Source organism: Camelus dromedarius, chromosome 3 (genome assembly GCF_036321535.1).
Source record: "Camelus dromedarius isolate mCamDro1 chromosome 3, mCamDro1.pat, whole genome shotgun sequence".
NCBI classification, from domain to species: domain Eukaryota; kingdom Metazoa; phylum Chordata; class Mammalia; order Artiodactyla; family Camelidae; genus Camelus; species Camelus dromedarius.
Genome location: NC_087438.1, coordinates 106,580,295 through 106,597,168, shown reverse-complemented (window position 1 = coordinate 106,597,168; position 16,874 = coordinate 106,580,295). Strand labels below are relative to the sequence as shown.

The window sequence follows — 16,874 nt, the reverse complement described above, 5'->3', positions numbered from 1 at the left end:
TCAGGGTCTGCCAGATGGAGTTTAAGCCCAGTGGTGATTCTTAATAGCGGTACAACCTCCTGCAAATTATTTCACCTGCATTTAGCCTACCTTTAAAACAGAGTCAAGTGTGTAGCTTTGGTCCCTGTCTTCCATGCCCCCCACCTCGTTGCACTCAGGCGCGAGTCCTCAGGTGTTACCAAGTGCCTGGCAGCTCACAAGTCACTTGCACTCCTCCTGTCTTCTTCGTCCTCACAGCTCCTGAAAGGGGGGAGGGAAGGAGCAGGTGTTCCATTTTGCAGGGGAGGGAACTGTGACTCAGAAGCGAGGGAACCCTGAGCCACACCGAGGAACTGGTGAGGTTTTGACCAAGTGCCCTGTCTTCCGACTTGCCGTCTGACAACCTCGCACCCCGGAAGCCTCGCACGCTCTCCAAATTCACTAGGCTTTAGGCCTCCTAGGACTCGGGTTTTCCTGTTTCATTTATTCATTTAGCCATTTAGCCATTCAGTCTTCCTGCAGTGGAGTTAAATGACAAGCTGTGCTGGGCCCTGGGCTGGGGATCCGGCAGAAATCCCTAGGACAAGAGAGTGGTGAGGGGGTCCCAGCCCTCTGGGAGTTCATGGACTAGCAGTGGGTGGGGGGTGGGCATTAAGAAAGTAGCACCACCACTGGTTCTTTAGCTCTAATTATCACAGGTACAGAGAAGGGTGAGAGCAGGGGCTGTGAGTGAGGACAGTGGAGGTGACCTGACTCACTTGAGATGTGGGAGTCAGGGAGGACTTCTCTGAGGAGGTGACATTTAGGCAGAGACTTGAAGTAGGAGTAGAAGTCAGCCAGGGGAAGGCTGGTGGGGAAGGGCATTTCAGGCTGTGGGAATAGCAGTGAAGGAGGAGGAGGGTTGATGCTTTTTGCCTTGGGAGTCCAGAAGGCCCCTAGGCTGATTCTTGATCAGGCATCCTCACGGCTAGCTCCTGACGGAGAGGATGCATAGAGGAGCCTGGATGGGCCTCATGGTATGGCTCCTGCTGTCCCACGAGGGATTGGCTGAGGCCATGCAAAGGGGATGCTGTGTTGGGACCTGGTGTAGCTATGATTCCTCCCCTGCCCTCCAGTACCAAGCTGGATTTGGGATGCACCCCTTCCCTTACCTTACCCCTGTCTCCCTCTCTGCCCCGCAGACCCTGTGTGAGCAGCTTCGGAAGGAGAATGAGGCCCTGAAGGCCAAGCTGGACAAGGGCCTGGAACAGCGGGATCAGGCTGCTGAGAGGCTGCGGTGAGTCCAGGCTCCTCAGGGAAGGGGTGAGGAGCAGATGGGCAGGAGGAGGGCGGTGGTGCGTGGCTCTGGTTTCTGGGCTGAGAGCTCTGAGGTCTGTGCCCAGGGCCCTGCTTTGGATGTCAGGTCTCTTGTTCCTTCTCCTTGGGTACCTTGGTGTTTCGTCTCTGGCTCTTTTAATACCTTGGAGAGTACCTGTTTATAAAGTGCCTTGAGAGTTTTAGAAGGTCTATACAAGGTACACTCCATCCTTGGGAACTTGCGCCCTCAGCCTGTTAACCGGGCGGGCTGGCTGTTGGAGAGAGGGCGCAGGACTTTGCTGCCCCCTGCCGGTCACCATCCTGTCTTGCTGTTTTCCTGAGAACAGTCAGGGGTTGCTCATCTAGGCTACTGGGTCTTAATTGTGCATCAAGACCACCGAGGGTCCGGGAAGGCATTACAAGTTTGCCCTCCCCGCCCCTTCCTCCTGTGCTGAGATTCTCGTTCAGTGAGCCTGCGGAGAAGCCTGGGCATCTGCATTTTCCAGTGGGCCTCCGTGATTATGATGTGGGTGGGCCCAGGATGGCACTTGAGAAGCACTGATCTTGACTGTCAGAGCTCGGAGGGCCGTTTGAGATTATGTGGGCCAAACCCTTCATCGTGCAGAGGGAGACCGAGGCCAAGGGAGGTCCAGAGGGAGTCGTGTGAGACTACCACTGTGCGGTTTCCAGGCCATATGTGTTGATTGACTCCTGGATGGCCAAGCAGTTGGAGTTTTATAGCCATAATGACTCCACCAAAAACCAGGGCTGGAGAAAAGACTCATGGTTAGGAGGCAAGAGGGCCAGTCCCCACTGTTTGACCTTGGGAAAGCCACTTTACTTCTCTGTTTTCCTTTTATTGTGTGGGAACCCAGCTGACAAATAGAATATGAAGAAATAGTTTCTATATTTCAATCGTACCTGAATCCACATCACCGTTTTTCTTATGCCTTGTATCACCCACCCTATTATTTACTCAAGAATTCACGTTAATTTGGATCATGCTTTTACTTAAAATTATTATAAAGAAAGCTTGCACTAGAGTAAATGAAAACCAGCATGACCTGCAGTAAATAGAAGATAACACCAACAACAAATGCAGTGAAGTTGGAGGGATGGTGGTTAGTTCTGGCTGATTGCCCACTGAAGTCTCTGAGCCTGAAACCTGCGCTTTCTCTGTTAACGCAGGAGACTAGCAGGTACCGGAGAGGTGCTCCAAACCTGCAGCACCAAACTGAGACTTGGCCTCGCGTGCTCTACACAGGGAGTCTGAGGATCGTTGGAAAGGGTGTCACTTCTTCAAGGAGTGTGGTCCAGGGTTATTTAATGCAGCGTGGGTGCATCCTGAAGATCTCACGTGTTCAGACATCCCACAGTTGGGGAAACCCTGTGGTGAGAATCAGAGGCTTCTAGGGAAGCCCTGCAAAGCGGCTTAAGGGTGCCCTTTGTGGTTGCGCCTAAGGGGCAGATTTCAGGCACTTGCCTTCCTCCCCAGGACTCACCTGCAACTGAGATGAGTAGTAGGTCCGAGGCCCCCAGCCCCCTCAACTCAGGGCCAGCAGTGTGACCTCTCTGTCTGCCTCCAACCCAGGGAGGAAAACCTGGAGCTCAAGAAGTTGTTGACGAGCAGCGGCAAAGATGGTGCCTCCGGGCGGCCAGGCTCACCAAAGCTGGAAGGTGCGGGCAAGAAGGAGGTAGCCCCACAGCCACAGGTATGTGGTCAGCAGCTCCTTCCTCAGCACCCCGACTGCCCAGCCTCCAGCCACGTGAGCTCACCTCCTCCTGCTGCAGCCACTTCCACTGTTAAAAGGTTCTGGTCATTAGTCAGCCTGACAGTCTGCCTCCCTAGGTCTTACACTCCTCGGCCCTTATTCTGCCATCAGCCACACAGAGCATCCCATCCCCTGGGGCACGCGCCCAGGCTGCTGGGGACTGTGGCTCCGTGGCCCCCACAAGCCTTTTCTTCTCCAGGCTGAGTAGCTGCAGTTCCTTTGGTCATTGCTCATAAAGACACGTCATTTGTGCGATCTGGGCATATCCCCTAAACTCATTCCAGTTTGTCAAGATCTCTTACAGGGTGGCTGTAAATAACAGTTTAACTCTGATTCTCCTGGTGGAATTAGGGTGTTAGGTTGAGAAAGCCCCTGAGGGGACTCTGTTAAGCTCCTGTGATTGCGCCCTGGGGCCTCTGACATGCAGGGAGGAGGGTGTGGGCCAACTTGCAGGGCCTGTTAATGCCTTGGGCTGGCTGACTTGCCCCCTCTGCGTGGCTGCTCCCAGCACTGGCTCACATCCAGTTCCTGAGCAGGAGGGAGCTGGCTGTCCCCTTGCCAAGTCTGTGCCTTTCCCCTTCCAGAGCTGAATCTCAGCCTTTTCACTGATACGTTTTCCCCCTTTAATGAGGTTTAACGGCTGCACAGCAGGATTCAGCATCTTTAACAAACCCCACATCTATGTAATACTAACAATTATCCTAATAACTTAATTATCCATGGCTATGTGGCAATGGAGAGTTTACTTAGGATTTGCAAATCCATTATCTGATTTGGACCTCCTTCTGCATGTCAGGAAGGCAGGGCTGGGGCTCTTGCTCCATGGCAGGAGCTTTGGAAAGGGCCTGTGACATCACGTCATCAAGATTCCCGTATCCACCTGCTCTCAGGCAGACTGGGGGTGGGTGGGCAACATGCTGATGAATGGCCTCCTGAATCCCAGCCCGTGAAGCCCCTCTCCTCTTTCATTTACCCCTCAACTCAGAGCCTGCTTTGCCTGCCTTCTTGTGGAGGTGACTTGCCGACTCTCCTAATCACCCCTGGCTTCTCAGAAGTCTGTGGGCAGGCCCCTTCTCTCACCCAAAGCCCTCAACATCAGCTCATCTCACTGGACTCCTTGGAAAGGCCAGATGCTCTTATCGCCCTGCCAGGGAGGAAGGCCCCATAGGGGGCGTGCATTGTGGGCGGTGGTGAAGCCCATACCCTGGAGTGTCATGAGTTGAATGCTGGCTCTCCCTCTTGTTGGTGCGTCTGTCTTGGACAAGTTGCATAAACCCTCTGGCCTCAGTTTCCTCCTCTGTAAAATGAGATAATAACACCTACCCCAGAGGGTGATTAGAGGATTCAGCGATGTGACATTTGTAAAGTAGATCTAACACTTGGCATGTGGTGGACAGTGAGCATTGGCCATTGCTTTTAATGGCAGCTTTGGTGCCGGCAGCCAGGTTGGCAGACTCCTCTTTTTTGTGGAGGTTAGGGATGCGTCCCCAGGAGCATGACACACCTTCTTCCTCCTCCTCCAGTAAGGCTAAGCACAGCTCCCCTCCAGGAGGCAACTGGCTTCTCGGGGCAGGCCCATCTCTCACTTTCTTTAAAAGAGGTAATGATCCCTGGAGGGCGTCCCCCAGCCCTCCCTCTCCCCCTACTCCCTGGTTCTGTGATGTGCTTACAGACCTTAGCCTGTAGGGGGCGCTTGAGCCCCACAAGTTCTGCACTCAGGCCCCACCAAAGCCACAGAGGAGTGTGGAGGAGGTTGGGAAGGCAGGACATAGAATGTGGGCAGTGACTCTGGGACAGATGCTGTCAGGCCCTCAGGCTGTCAGAGGTTGGGGCCTTCAGAGCCCATCCTGACTGGTCTTCTCCTTGTGCCGAGGCCCAGAGAAGGTGTGAGTCTTGGCCTACATCATGCAGGGCCTTGGAGGTAGAGCTGGTGCTTAATGTCTGGATTGCTAGCTTCGTTCTGCCATTTCACCTCAATAGTTCTTATTTTAAAAAATAATTTTTTAAACTTTGTATTTTGAGATAACTTTAAACTTACTGAAGAGAGGCAGAAATAGTCCAGAGGGTGCCCATATCCCCATCCCCTTAACATCTTACGTAACCGTGGTTCAGTTAATCAAAACCAGGAAAGGAACACGGATGCAGGACTGTGAACTGAGCTACAGACTTCGTTCGAGTTCACCAGTTTTTACTCATGTCCTTTTTCTGTACCAGGATTGAATCCAGGACCCCCCATTGCATTTAGTTGTCATGTGTATCTTTGGCCTCCTCTGTCTGTGACAGTCCCCAGTGGTTCTTATCTCTCACGTGCTTGAGGCTTTTGAGTTACACCGGTCAGTTACTTTGTGGGATGTCCCTCAGTCTGAGGACCACCTGATGTTTTCTCATGCTGAGGCTGATGTTATGGACTTGGACGAGCAGACTGTGGGAGTGACATCTTGCATCATGTCAAGGGTACATGACGTCACTGTGTCTATTTACTGTTAATCTTGGTCGTTAGACTAAAGGAGTGTCTTGTCAGTTTTCTCTGTAATAAAGGGATCGATTTCCCCTTTATAATGAACAGATACTTACTCTTTTAAAACAAATACTTATCTTTGAGGAGAAACTTGGAGGCTGCAGGTGTCCTCTGTTTCCGTACACTAATTTTGGCATCCACTGGGGGATCTCACTGGCGGTGATTTTTATTACGAACTATTCTAATGGCGATTTTGTATTTCCCTCATTCCTTCTGTTTATTCATTGGAACTCTCCTGTAAAGAGGAGTTGTTCCTTCTCCCCCATTTATTTATTTATTCATCTATTTCTTTCTATTAATACGGACTCAAGGATATTTATTTTGTTCTTTGGTTTATAATCCAACACAATCGCGATTTATTTTCTCGTTCACGTTTTTCCAGCTTTGGTGATACGAAGCTTTTTCAGGTTGTCCCCTTTGCCCATGTGACACGCCCATCTCATTCTTAATATTATTCTGATGACCAAGCACTTCCTTACTTTCTGGCCCTGTAAGGTGTTTCCTACTCACTGTATTTTCCCTGCCCCAACCCTGAAATTGACCACTTCTCCAGGGAGCCCTGTTTCTTTTAGTTGGAGAATGGCATTTAGAAACCAAGATCTGTGCTCACTGCCATTGCAGTGACGTTGCTTTGGGTCCTCTGAGAGGTCAGAGCCAGGAAATCCATGTATTCATCACCCATGCACACACATCTTTATTTGTGTATCTTTTTAAAAAAAACATTAAAGAGCAAACATTTTGTAAAATGTTTAAAAAAAAAAAACATGTAACACTGGCCTCCTTGGCCAGAGGATTTTTGGCTGATGGGAGTGGAAGGGGAGGGCAGCTGGCAGTGCTTAGAGCTAGAGCCTGGGCAGGGAAAGAAGTGGCCATCGGGGGGGAGGGGGAGGGAAGAGCCTAGGCGGCCCTGCCATCAGGGGTGGGGAATAGTGATCTCCATGTCTTCTGGAGGCACTCAGTCATGGCTGGGATGTGTAGCAGTGTCCTGATGGGTGGGAGGGTACAGAGGCAGGAGACAGAGGGCTGGGTCTCAGGGCTGGGCAGCCTTAAAGGAGCACTGAATGGGTGAGAGAATTGTTATTTGAGGCTTTGCTGAAGGCGCCTCTGTGCTTCTCCTCAGGCTAGTGTGACAGCAGGTAAAATCTCAGAGGTGGGGGCCTTGGGTGCGGCTGAGAAGAAGGTGAGGATGCTGGAGCAGCAGCGCACTGAGGTAGGTGGCTGGACGGGGTGGTGGTGGTCAGGAAACACCCTTCCTGCCTCCTGGGACCAGCGGGGCAAAGGCCTTCCTTGGCCTCCTGGCTCCAGCTAGTTCCAGGTCACCATGACCGGTTGCCATGGTGACCGCTGAGCCATCTGCCCACAGGTGAGACATGCTGCCTTGCCCTGGGCTCTTGTCTCTTGATAAGTCCCCCTGCCTACAGGAGTCACTCTGAGGAGGAGGCATTTGGGACATGGTCTAAAATTGTTGAGGGGGTAATTTAGGAAGGCTCCTGTGGTAAACCCTGGATGGTGGAAAGAGGTTGTGATAAGAGGCAAGTTTCTGCATCAGGAAAGGGGAGTCCGGGGTTCATCTGTCACCACACAGCTGGCTCAGGGAGAGACTGTCACAGACAGAGAGAGCCCATGCCTACTTGTAGCACTGCTTCTAATCAGCTGGGAGTCTGCAGAAGTTGGGGCTCTTCCCTTGTATCTCCTGCCTGTTCCTCCTCCGTCTCCCAGCACTGGTATTTCTGGATCAGGGTGGAGGCCTGGTCATCTCTGTTCCCTGAGCCCCTCCTCTCCACACGGCTCAGGAGCTTGTCCAGTCCCTGGGCCTTTCTGCCCTCCCTGGTCCTCCAGCACATTTGAGAGTCAGGTTCTATTGGTCTTTTGTTTATGTGCATATTTATTTTTATTTTATTTTTGTATTGCTGTTAAGATATTTTTTTCTGATTACTAAAGTAATATAATGCTCATTATAAAAAGATCGAGAATCTCACCTGCTGGGGATGACCACAGTTGAAAAAGTTAACTGCATATGCCTCAATTTTGGCTATGTACTTACTGTGTATAATGTTTGTAAAAATGATATCACACCTACTGCATTACAGATTGCTTTTTCCTTTCTTTTCTTAGAATTAACTCTATCTTTGAGGATATTTATATATAAAACATACTCTCTGTTCCTTTAATTCTGAATACTTTATATCATATATTAACATTTCTGAAATTGGAATACCCTTTCCCATTATTTTATCTATTTAATGATGTTAGGTTCTTTTTTCTTCCCTGAAGGATTGTTGTTATATCAAGATTATGGCAAATACTTAGTGTCATCCTAGAACAGAGGCAATGTATTAGACACTTGACTTTCTGAAGAGCTCCCCAGTCCTCCCTTCTCTGTTTATTCTATAATTTCCTTAACTTATTTCCAATGCTCACGTTGGCCTCTAGGTTTTCTTGTTTTTTGCAATATAAACATTGCTGAGATGATCAGCAATGCCCGTATTTTTTACACACCTGTGCAAGTGCTTCTCTTGGTTACGTTTTTCAGAGTGGAATTATTTGGCTAAATAGAAGCAGAACTTGATGTTTTAATACATGGTCCCATATTGCCCTGTACATGAGTGTGTGTTCCATAATTCTACACCAAAATTGTGTACTGCTTCTGTGCCTTGGTGCTAGTCTTCCTTTCCTGGCAGTGGTAGAATGTGGTGGTTGATAAAAGTGACTCCCTTTGAGGCAGGTTTTTGAGAAGCGCAGGATGGAGGCAGTGTGCGTAGCCACCGTCCACACATGCTCCATGCACCTGGGAAGCTGGTGTGGGTGGAGTTGGCTCTCTTTGGTCCTTCTCTGCTCACCTCCTGCGCACCCCAATGTCTTCCCCGCAGCTGCTGGAAGTGAACAAGCAGTGGGACCAGCATTTCCGGTCCATGAAGCAGCAGTACGAGCAGAAGGTAGTGTGGGGGTGACGGGAACTCAAGGCTGGCCCCCTGCTTCTCAGCTGGGCTCTCGGGGCCTCCCCAGCGTTCTGCACGCTGCTTCCCTCACAGCAGCCATTGAACCTTGGACATTCACCCCGGCCCTCACACGCTCTGTCTCTCTGCCTCTGAACCCAGATCACCGAGCTGCGCCAGAAGCTGGCGGACCTGCAGAAGCAGGTGACTGACCTGGAGGCTGAGCGGGAGCAGAAGCAGCGTGACTTTGACCGCAAGCTCCTCCTGGCCAAGTCCAAGATTGAAATGGAGGAGGCAAGTGTGACTGCTGGCCCCGCAGGTTCAGCTCCGGGGGCCTGCTGTCCCCTCCTTGTCATCCTGGAGCTCAGTGGAGTCAACAAGCAGGGATGGGAGGCGGGGACCGGGCTTCCGGCTCTGGCTCTCGTGCTCAAGGGCTGTGTGGCCCAAGGCAAAAGCATGTCCCTTCCCTGTGCCTCAGTTTCCCATCTGAAAACTGAGGGGGTTCAATTAGCTATTCTTTTTTTTTTTTTTTCTTGTTTTCATACAGAAGAGCTCTTTGTTCGATTACAGTCTTTAGGGAACTCTAGAGGGAAACACGAATGTAAAAGGGATTCAGCTGTTACACTTGATGGGGTGGGTGCTCTGGGTGTTTTCTGTGGGGTCTGCTGTTTGTGGGGGAGGGGCTCCAGCACTAGACAAGCTCCCTTTCATCATTCAGCAGATCATGCACCGGCGCTGTGCTGGGCACAGAGACTCAGCGGTGAGCAGTTCAGCCCCGCTCTCAGGGGAAGAGATGTGGAACGTTTAATTATAGAAGCAAATGAATAGAAGTGTGTTAACTATGACACAGGAGAAGTTACAGGGATCAGGGAGAGGGCATAAAGGGGGACCGGATTCATTCTGGGGGGGTGCCCAGGAGCAGGTCCCCTGAAGAAGTAGCATCTGACCTGTCCTGTGAGTAACTGACACCAGCCAAGGCCCTTCAGGAAAAGCCATTTGGCCTCCAGACTCTCTGGAGATTTTATTTATGTCACGATGTCTTCTCCTTCATGAGAACTGGGCACCGGCCGGGCTTTTCCCTGACTTAGAAATGGCCATTTCCAACATAGGTTGCATTTCAGAGTTCCCTCCCGTCAGCATGTGACACCCAGGGGCCTTATCACCCAGCCTGCCTTGATGACCGCCCCGTCCCTTGGAGAAGCATGTTCGGGAGGACACTGCCTGTCTTTTCTCACGAGTACACAGTCACACCTTGGCCTGTCAGCCGGGCTCTGGCTCACGCCGGGTGTGAGACAAGTCCCTGGCACCGACACGTCCCTGTCAGCTGGGGGAAAGGTGGGATGTTTCACGACAAAGTGTGGCCCTGTGGATAAGGACACATGGTGACAGAGGCCACATTGACCCGAGAGCCTCTTAACTGGGGAGTCAGCAACGACTCCCACAAGATGGGACCAAGTCTGCCCTGAGTGATCTCTGGCTGGAAGCACATCACCAGCTAGCTTGCAGAATATTGACTAAAAGTCACAGAAGGCTGGGATGAAAACAAACCCCTGTGGCCATCTCCTAGTCCACATGCTGTGAATACATAGGTATGAAATGTCCACATGATACAGGTACAGTGAGAGGTTCCCTGGGCCATCTCCTCTCATCACCTCCATCCCCCAGTTCCAGGCCCTCCCCAGTGGTAACCACTGTACCATTTCGGTGTGTCTTTCTCGGCCTCTTATCTCATATACACACAAAAGTAGACGGTTTAGTGTGGGGGTGCAGCGTGCTGCCCTCTTCTATTTTAAACAATTCCTTTGGCTTGCAAGGGGGGAGAGAGCCCCGGAATTAGGAGACCTGGGTTCTTGCCTAGCCCCAGCTACTGTGTGGCTTGAGTAAGTCACTGCCCCTCTCATTTCCTGTTGTATAAAAGGGCTAGGACTTGATGCCCTCTAAGGGCCATTCCAGCTGTGGCTCTTTGCAGTGAAGCACTTTGATTGTTCCATAGTAGGTATGGAGTCAGTGCTTCCACCTTGAAGCCTGCCCTGGTTTCTTTTCAGCTTAGTGTTCTCTCTGTAACCTCACGGTACTTTGCTTCTCTGTGGAGGAACCCTTTTTGCCTTATGCTGTGTTTATTTCTTTGAGGTCCTTTTCTCCTCTGGGCTCAGAGACCGTAGAGCTGAAAGGACCTTTGGAGACCTTCGGTTTATCACTTTCTGTGCATCATAGAAGACCCCTGTGTTAATCTGGTGGAAAGTATGGCTTTTTTCTCTAGAAAGTTGCACAAAATTTTGTTCTTAGTTTGGGAGCTCACGGACCTCCTGAAGCCCATCCATGACTCATGTTATGAGCCCCTTGTCCATGGCAGATAGGTGAGCTTAGGCCAGAAAGGGCTGTGACAGTGCCTGAGGGCTCAACTCGCTGTAAGAGGAGCCAGTGGCGGAACCCAGGGCCTTTCACTCAGCTGAGCGGCCTCTTCCTTGAAGACAGGACTGTGCGGACATTACCGCTCTCACCAGAGCCTTGTGCGTGAAATCTTGGGGACTGTGGGGTGAGAGCGAGGAGAGGCATGGCTGCATTTTGGGGTGGGGCAGGCAGTCAAGAGCCCAGGGCCGCTGCTTACCAGCCCTGTGTTCCCTGCAGACTGACAAGGAGCAGCTGACAGCAGAGGCCAAGGAGCTGCGCCAGAAGGTCAAGTACCTGCAGGATCAGCTGAGCCCACTCACCCGGCAGCGGGAGTACCAGGAGAAGGAGATCCAGCGGCTCAACAGGGTGGGCACCTCTGCCCTGCTCCGTGAGGCAGGCAGGGCTTCCCCAAGCCCCGCTGCAATGCCCGCCCTATGGCGGTGTCCCCGGACCCTCAGCTCAGGAGGGCTGATTCCTGGGTCAGGGCGCGGGCACTGAGGGCCTCGTTGCAGCCCTGCGGTCCTCACCATCTGTCTTCCCCCTCCCGCATGCTGAGCCGGTGCTCGCTCCCCTGCAGGCCTTGGACGTGCTATTCACCCCCAACGTGCCTCCTGCTCATCGTTCAGGTTTCACTTTGGTGCTGCTTCCCCTGTGAGGCCTCCCTCCCCACCGAGTCTCCTTCGGGTCCCCCTGCCTCCCTGTTCCATGTGCCTAAAGCACCAGCAGCTCCTTTCACACCCCTTCCAGCACTTCCTTGTGATGGTGCTTTATGGTCTGTCTGCCCGTCCAGCACTGGGAGGTGTGCTTCTTCACCAGGGCACCGCCCCGGCGTGTGCTCAGGAAAAGCTCGCTGAAGGGGACGGATGAGCACAGGCTGGGGTTCCTGCCCTTGAGAAGGGGGATCCAGGGTTGGTGTGGGGGGGCCCCGGTAAAGCAGAAACCCTCTGCTCTGAGCCAAGGCAAAGGGCGGAAAGGCCGGGCCAGGCTGGGGCTGGTTCTGGTCCCAGCTTATAGCCCCTCAAACCTCTCTGGGCCTCAGTTTTGCCATCTGAACCCTAGTTGGGATCAGGCTAGTCCTGCCCACCTTCCATTGCAGGGGTTAAAGAAGCGAGCTGACAGGAGGGGCTTTAAAAGGAAACATTCTCCAAAGGCTCAGCTTTTCCTCCTTTGAGTCGGTGTTCAGCTTTTCCTCCCTTCCTGTGTGTCTTACCTTTCCCCTCTGCCTCCTCATTTGCATTCACTGGGCCCCAGCCGTGCTGGCGTAACCCTCTCTGTTTGGTCTTGGTGTTTGATAAGCATTGATGATGCCAAGTCTGGGGCCTTGGGACCTGTTTTCAAGAGAAAAGAGTGACCTGTCCCAAGCTGGGGGATTTAGGGGTGTAAATCCAGGCAGAGTATTGTACGTGGTGCTGGTTGTAGAGATGCCCCAGGCAGGTTTGCTGCCCTCCAGGTTTCTGTGGCGTATCTGGGGCAGACGCCGGTGGGGATGATTAATGCAAGGCTTTCCCTGTCCTTGGACCTCAGTCTTCTCATCTAAAAAACAGGGCAGATGGAGGAGGAGGAGGATAACGTGGAGCCATCGCCTCCCCTCACAGCATCCTGAATTTACTCTTGGCTCAGCAGTTTCCTCGTGTTTCTGGGGACGTTGAGGGACCAAGTGGGGCCCAAGTCCAAGTTGGGGAGGATTTCCTTTATCTCCCCCACGGTCCAGGGAGGCACTGTGAGCAACGCTGACGCGTGGCCAGCAGAGTCTCCTGTCCAGGGAGTAAAGTCCAGGTGGTGATGAGGGTGGCCGGTCTGTAGAGGTGTTCCAGAGTTCTCAAGCACCATGTTAACAGGGTTGAGGGAGAAACCCAGTTAATGGAAAACTTTTAAGAGGACGTGAGCACACTGTTTACGTAAGGAAAAGTATTTTGTGAACATGATAAAATAGGGGTCCTTTTTAAATTTTCAAAATGTTATTTAGTGATGTTTCAGGCCATTTTCAGGGTTGGAAAGGTAAAATATTAAGTCAAAATTAAAATCCATTCTAATCTAACCACAGAAGAGGTGGAGATGGAGGGGTTGGCTTGATGGGAATGGGTTGCAGAAGCTGAAGAATCTCAGAGCAGGCAGTTGTCAAGGCGACTGACACTTCTGCCCCCAAAGGACTTAGTATTCTTTCTAGGTCTGGATGCTGAGAATTGAGGCACACCTTTTCAGAGAGGGGGAGATTCTCCTTTCCACATAAAGACCCCAGTTCAGACTGCTGGTTAAGAGCACATGCTGGCTTTGAATCCATGCTTTGCCACTTACTGCTCTATGACTTTGAACAAATCACTTGAAGTCTCTGAACCTCACTTATCACATCCATAAAATGGGGATGATGGTCACAGTCTTTTCTTTAGAGGACTATGGAGAGGATTCAATGAAATGATGTGTGTGTACAAACAAGGTGGCACTTACTAAATAGTGGTGGTTATTGTTACTGTTATTGTTATGAGGAAGGGGGCCCAGAGGATGACCCTGCCAGTGGGGCCTGACTTCTAGGGGCTTCTGGTGATGAGTTCATCTCCTCTCTTCCTGATCCCAGGCCCTGGAGGAAGCACTGAGCATGCAGGCTTCCCCAGCATCTCCACCAACAGCATTTGGGAGCCCGGAAGGAGCTGGAGGCCTGCTGAGGAAGCAGGAGCTGGTCACACAGAACGAATTGCTGAAACAGCAGGTGAGGCTCAGGGAAGAGGGCAGGCAGGAGGTGCTCAGTGGAGCTGGAGCATTCCTGAGGGCCCAGGATGGGCCTTGAATCACGTGGAAGCTGTAATCTGTAGTCCACTTTCTGGCCATCGGCCAGGACCCCTGTCTGGTTATAGGTTTACCCTTCTTATCATTTAGATCATTTCCCTACCACCTTCATGATTTAACCATCTCTGTGTTCCAGCTGTGCTGTTATTTACCTAGTATTTTAAAAACAATTTTTAAAATAAATTTATTAAATATATTTAAAAGGGAACTTCAGATTTCTTCTATAAATGGGAAAACCTGTTTATTATCTGTCACAAATAGACAGTAACTGGGAGGAGGGTAATAGCACAGTGGAAGAGTAGAGCGCATGCTTGGCAAGCGTAGGGTCCTGGGTTCAATCCCCAGTACCTCCATTAAAAAAAAAGAAAAAAAGTAACTACAAGCAGTAAATGCAGTAAAGACAGAATAGTGCTATTAAACTCTTGCCTGGATACTCTTGCCTGATGAAGACTCTGAACTTGAGTCTTCTTTCCCTTCATTTAAGGGAAATTAACAAGTACTAGAAAGCTGTCAAAGACATAGTAGCATAAAATGGAGACTTTGTCCTTGAGGGACACTGAGGATTGAAAGGAAATGGAAGAGGTCTTGGCTCCCTCATGTGTTTCTGTGCTATTTGGTGCCATGCTTTGGGTCCTTTTAAATCATCTCGAACCTGGTTAGCATCTCCCTGATCTGCAGTAAAAAGTGAAACTGCAGAAGCGGAGGCGGGGCTCCTCGCCAGGGCACCCCTCAAGCCTTGGGACAGGTGTGTGGGTCCCCTGCTCTCGGAGCCAGGATGCCAGTCCTCCGCTCATACCTGTTTCTGTGGCCTCCACCTCACTGTGGGCCTCGGCAGAGTGAGAGGATTGGACTGGACTTTTTTTTTTTTGTAAGCCATGGATCCTTTTTTCCAATAGAGCCCCATGTTGAAGCCCAGAACATAAAATAGAGGCACTCAGAACTACTGTCTAAAGTTGAGAGTGGGGGGCTGGAGGTGCACCTGTTCCCCTCCCCACAGGGATTTTTGAGATGGGGTGAAGCCAGCTCTGATGTCTGACACCCATCAGGAGGCTTGGGGTTCCGGGCCTTCACCCAGAGCTGCCCCTCCTCCCCACCCCCCACCCCCGCCCCTTCAGGTGAAGATCTTTGAGGAGGACTTCCAGAGGGAGCGCAGTGACCGGGAGCGCATGAACGAGGAGAAGGAAGAGCTGAAGAAGCAGGTGGAGAAGCTGCAGGCCCAGGTCACCCTGTCGAACGCCCAGGTGAGAGCAGCTGGACCACAGAAGGGGCAGCTGGCTGTCCTCGTGGGGCGGGGGCCCTGGATTGGAAGGTCCCTGGTGAGACTGGATGTCAGGACACTCACTCATTCTCCTTCCAGCTCTGCTGCCACATTTCTCTGTCCCTCAGAGAGGCCCTTCCTTTCTCTGACCTCTAGCTCTGATTTTCCATCATCAGTTTTGATGCCTCAAAAGAGCAAATTTAGGAATTAACTCCAAGCCACCCTCTCTCTCCCAGATTGGAACCAAAAGGTATTAATATGGAAGCACAGGAAGCCCTCCTGACCTGTGTTCAGACCACGTACAAGGAGCAGGCCTTACCTGCAGCCCCCAGCCTGGGCTGCGCTCTGCCCCCCTGGGCCCTTTCCCAGGGCTGGGCCAGGCAGGGCAGCCCAGAGTGGAGGCCTCGTGCATTGGCCGGTCAACCCTGGGGCTGGCTAGGCCTGGATCCAGGCCTGGCTAGGAAGTGCCTGTGCCAACAGTCTTCTCCCCTTCCCTCCTTGTCTCAGCTAAAAGCCTTCAAAGACGAAGAAAAGGCAAAAGAAGCCCTCAGACAGCAGAAGAGGAAAGCAAAGGTGAGGAGGCTTGAGGGAGAAAGCAGCATTTAGCTTGTCTTACCTTCTCCTGTAAGCTACAGTCTGATGGGAGAGGTGTTGTTTGCCCAGGTATCCAGCTCACTAACGAGGTAATGCAGGCAGAGCTTTTAGAACAGTGCTTGGTACAGAGTAAGTGCTCAGGACGCATTAACTGTCATCATGGTTGATGCTCTGTGCCGTTTGCCAATCTTCCATGCCCACGTGCCAGTCTTCAGAGAACTGAGATTCTAAGTAGAGGTGGGGAGGTGGGATGGGTGTCACTGGGGATGGCTTGTACAGCCTGTCACAGCCCAGAACCAGATGTCAGTCTTTCTTGCAGACCTCAGCAGACCGCTACCTCGTGGAGCCCCACCCGGAGCACCTCTGCGGGGCCTACCCCTACGCCTACCCGCCCATGCCCCCCATGATGCCGCACCACGGCTTTGAGGACTGGTCCCAGATCCGCTACCCTCCTCCCCCCACGACCATGGAGCACCCGCCCCCACATCCCAACTCCCGCCTCTTCCATCTGGTGAGTCTGTGCCCCTCCCTCACTGCAGGATACACACAGACCACCCAGACACACTCCAGAGGGAAAGGGCAAGTGCCGGGTCAGAAAGCGCATCCTTGGCCCGGCCCATCTGGACAGCACTGTGGGGTGCGGCCTGCTGTGCAGGGGCAGGACTTCCAGCCCTGGGCTGCTCTGGGTCACTGGTGTGGGACAGAAGAGGCCGAGGAAGGGAGCGGGGCAGGAAGGAGGGCTCCCTCCAACCAGCCAGGCCCGGGGCACCAGAGCACGTGACCTCCACCTGTGACCAGGTGCCAGGCCCCCACCAGCCATTCTCTCCCTTTGCTTCTCCTTCTCTTTTCCCTTCTCAGTTTCCTTTCCTTTTCTCTTTTCTTCTATTTTTTTTTTTGCTTTTTTCCCCCTTGCTTATCATTCTGTCCCCAGCGAGCTGCTGTCACACATCCCATCCTCTCTGGTGCCTCTGCCACAGCCCCTTCAGGCTTTCCCACTCTTACCCGGACAACAACCACTGCCTCCAATCCGGCCTCTCCCCCAGCTTCTCACCCACGGCCATTCCTTCCACGCATCTTCTTTAAACACTGGAGTATCGTGTGGAACTTAAGCGATCTGCTCCGGGGTTATGAAGACCCGGACTCAAATCAGAGCTTGGCTACTTGCCTAGCTGGACAAACTTCTTCAAGTTACTCAACCCCTCTGAGCCTCAGCTTCCTTTCCTGTAAAGTGGGGATGGCAGCCTGGGTTGTTGTAAGGACTCAGTGATACTTGATTAATGTGGACTTAGCACTGTTCCCGCACGGTGGCTGCTACCATACTTTTCCAGTATGGTTTTTGATTACTAAGT

General features: G+C 52.0%; 1 protein-coding gene across 8 annotated transcripts in view; it reads left to right on the top strand.

Moving 5' to 3' along the window:
* Nucleotides 1-16,874, top strand: part of TNIP1 (TNFAIP3 interacting protein 1) — a 47,470-nt gene that overhangs the window by 28,160 nt on the left and 2,436 nt on the right. For all 8 annotated transcript variants that reach the window (XM_064484452.1, XM_064484459.1, XM_064484451.1 and 5 more), the window contains 10 exons: nt 1,161-1,255; nt 2,867-2,987; nt 6,686-6,775; nt 8,436-8,501; nt 8,664-8,795; nt 11,130-11,258; nt 13,465-13,596; nt 14,789-14,914; nt 15,439-15,504; nt 15,845-16,036. In XM_064484452.1, coding sequence (XP_064340522.1) covers nt 1,161-1,255; nt 2,867-2,987; nt 6,686-6,775; nt 8,436-8,501; nt 8,664-8,795; nt 11,130-11,258; nt 13,465-13,596; nt 14,789-14,914; nt 15,439-15,504; nt 15,845-16,036 — 1,149 coding nt within the window. The remainder of the gene's footprint in view (nt 1-1,160; nt 1,256-2,866; nt 2,988-6,685; nt 6,776-8,435; nt 8,502-8,663; nt 8,796-11,129; nt 11,259-13,464; nt 13,597-14,788; nt 14,915-15,438; nt 15,505-15,844; nt 16,037-16,874) is intronic.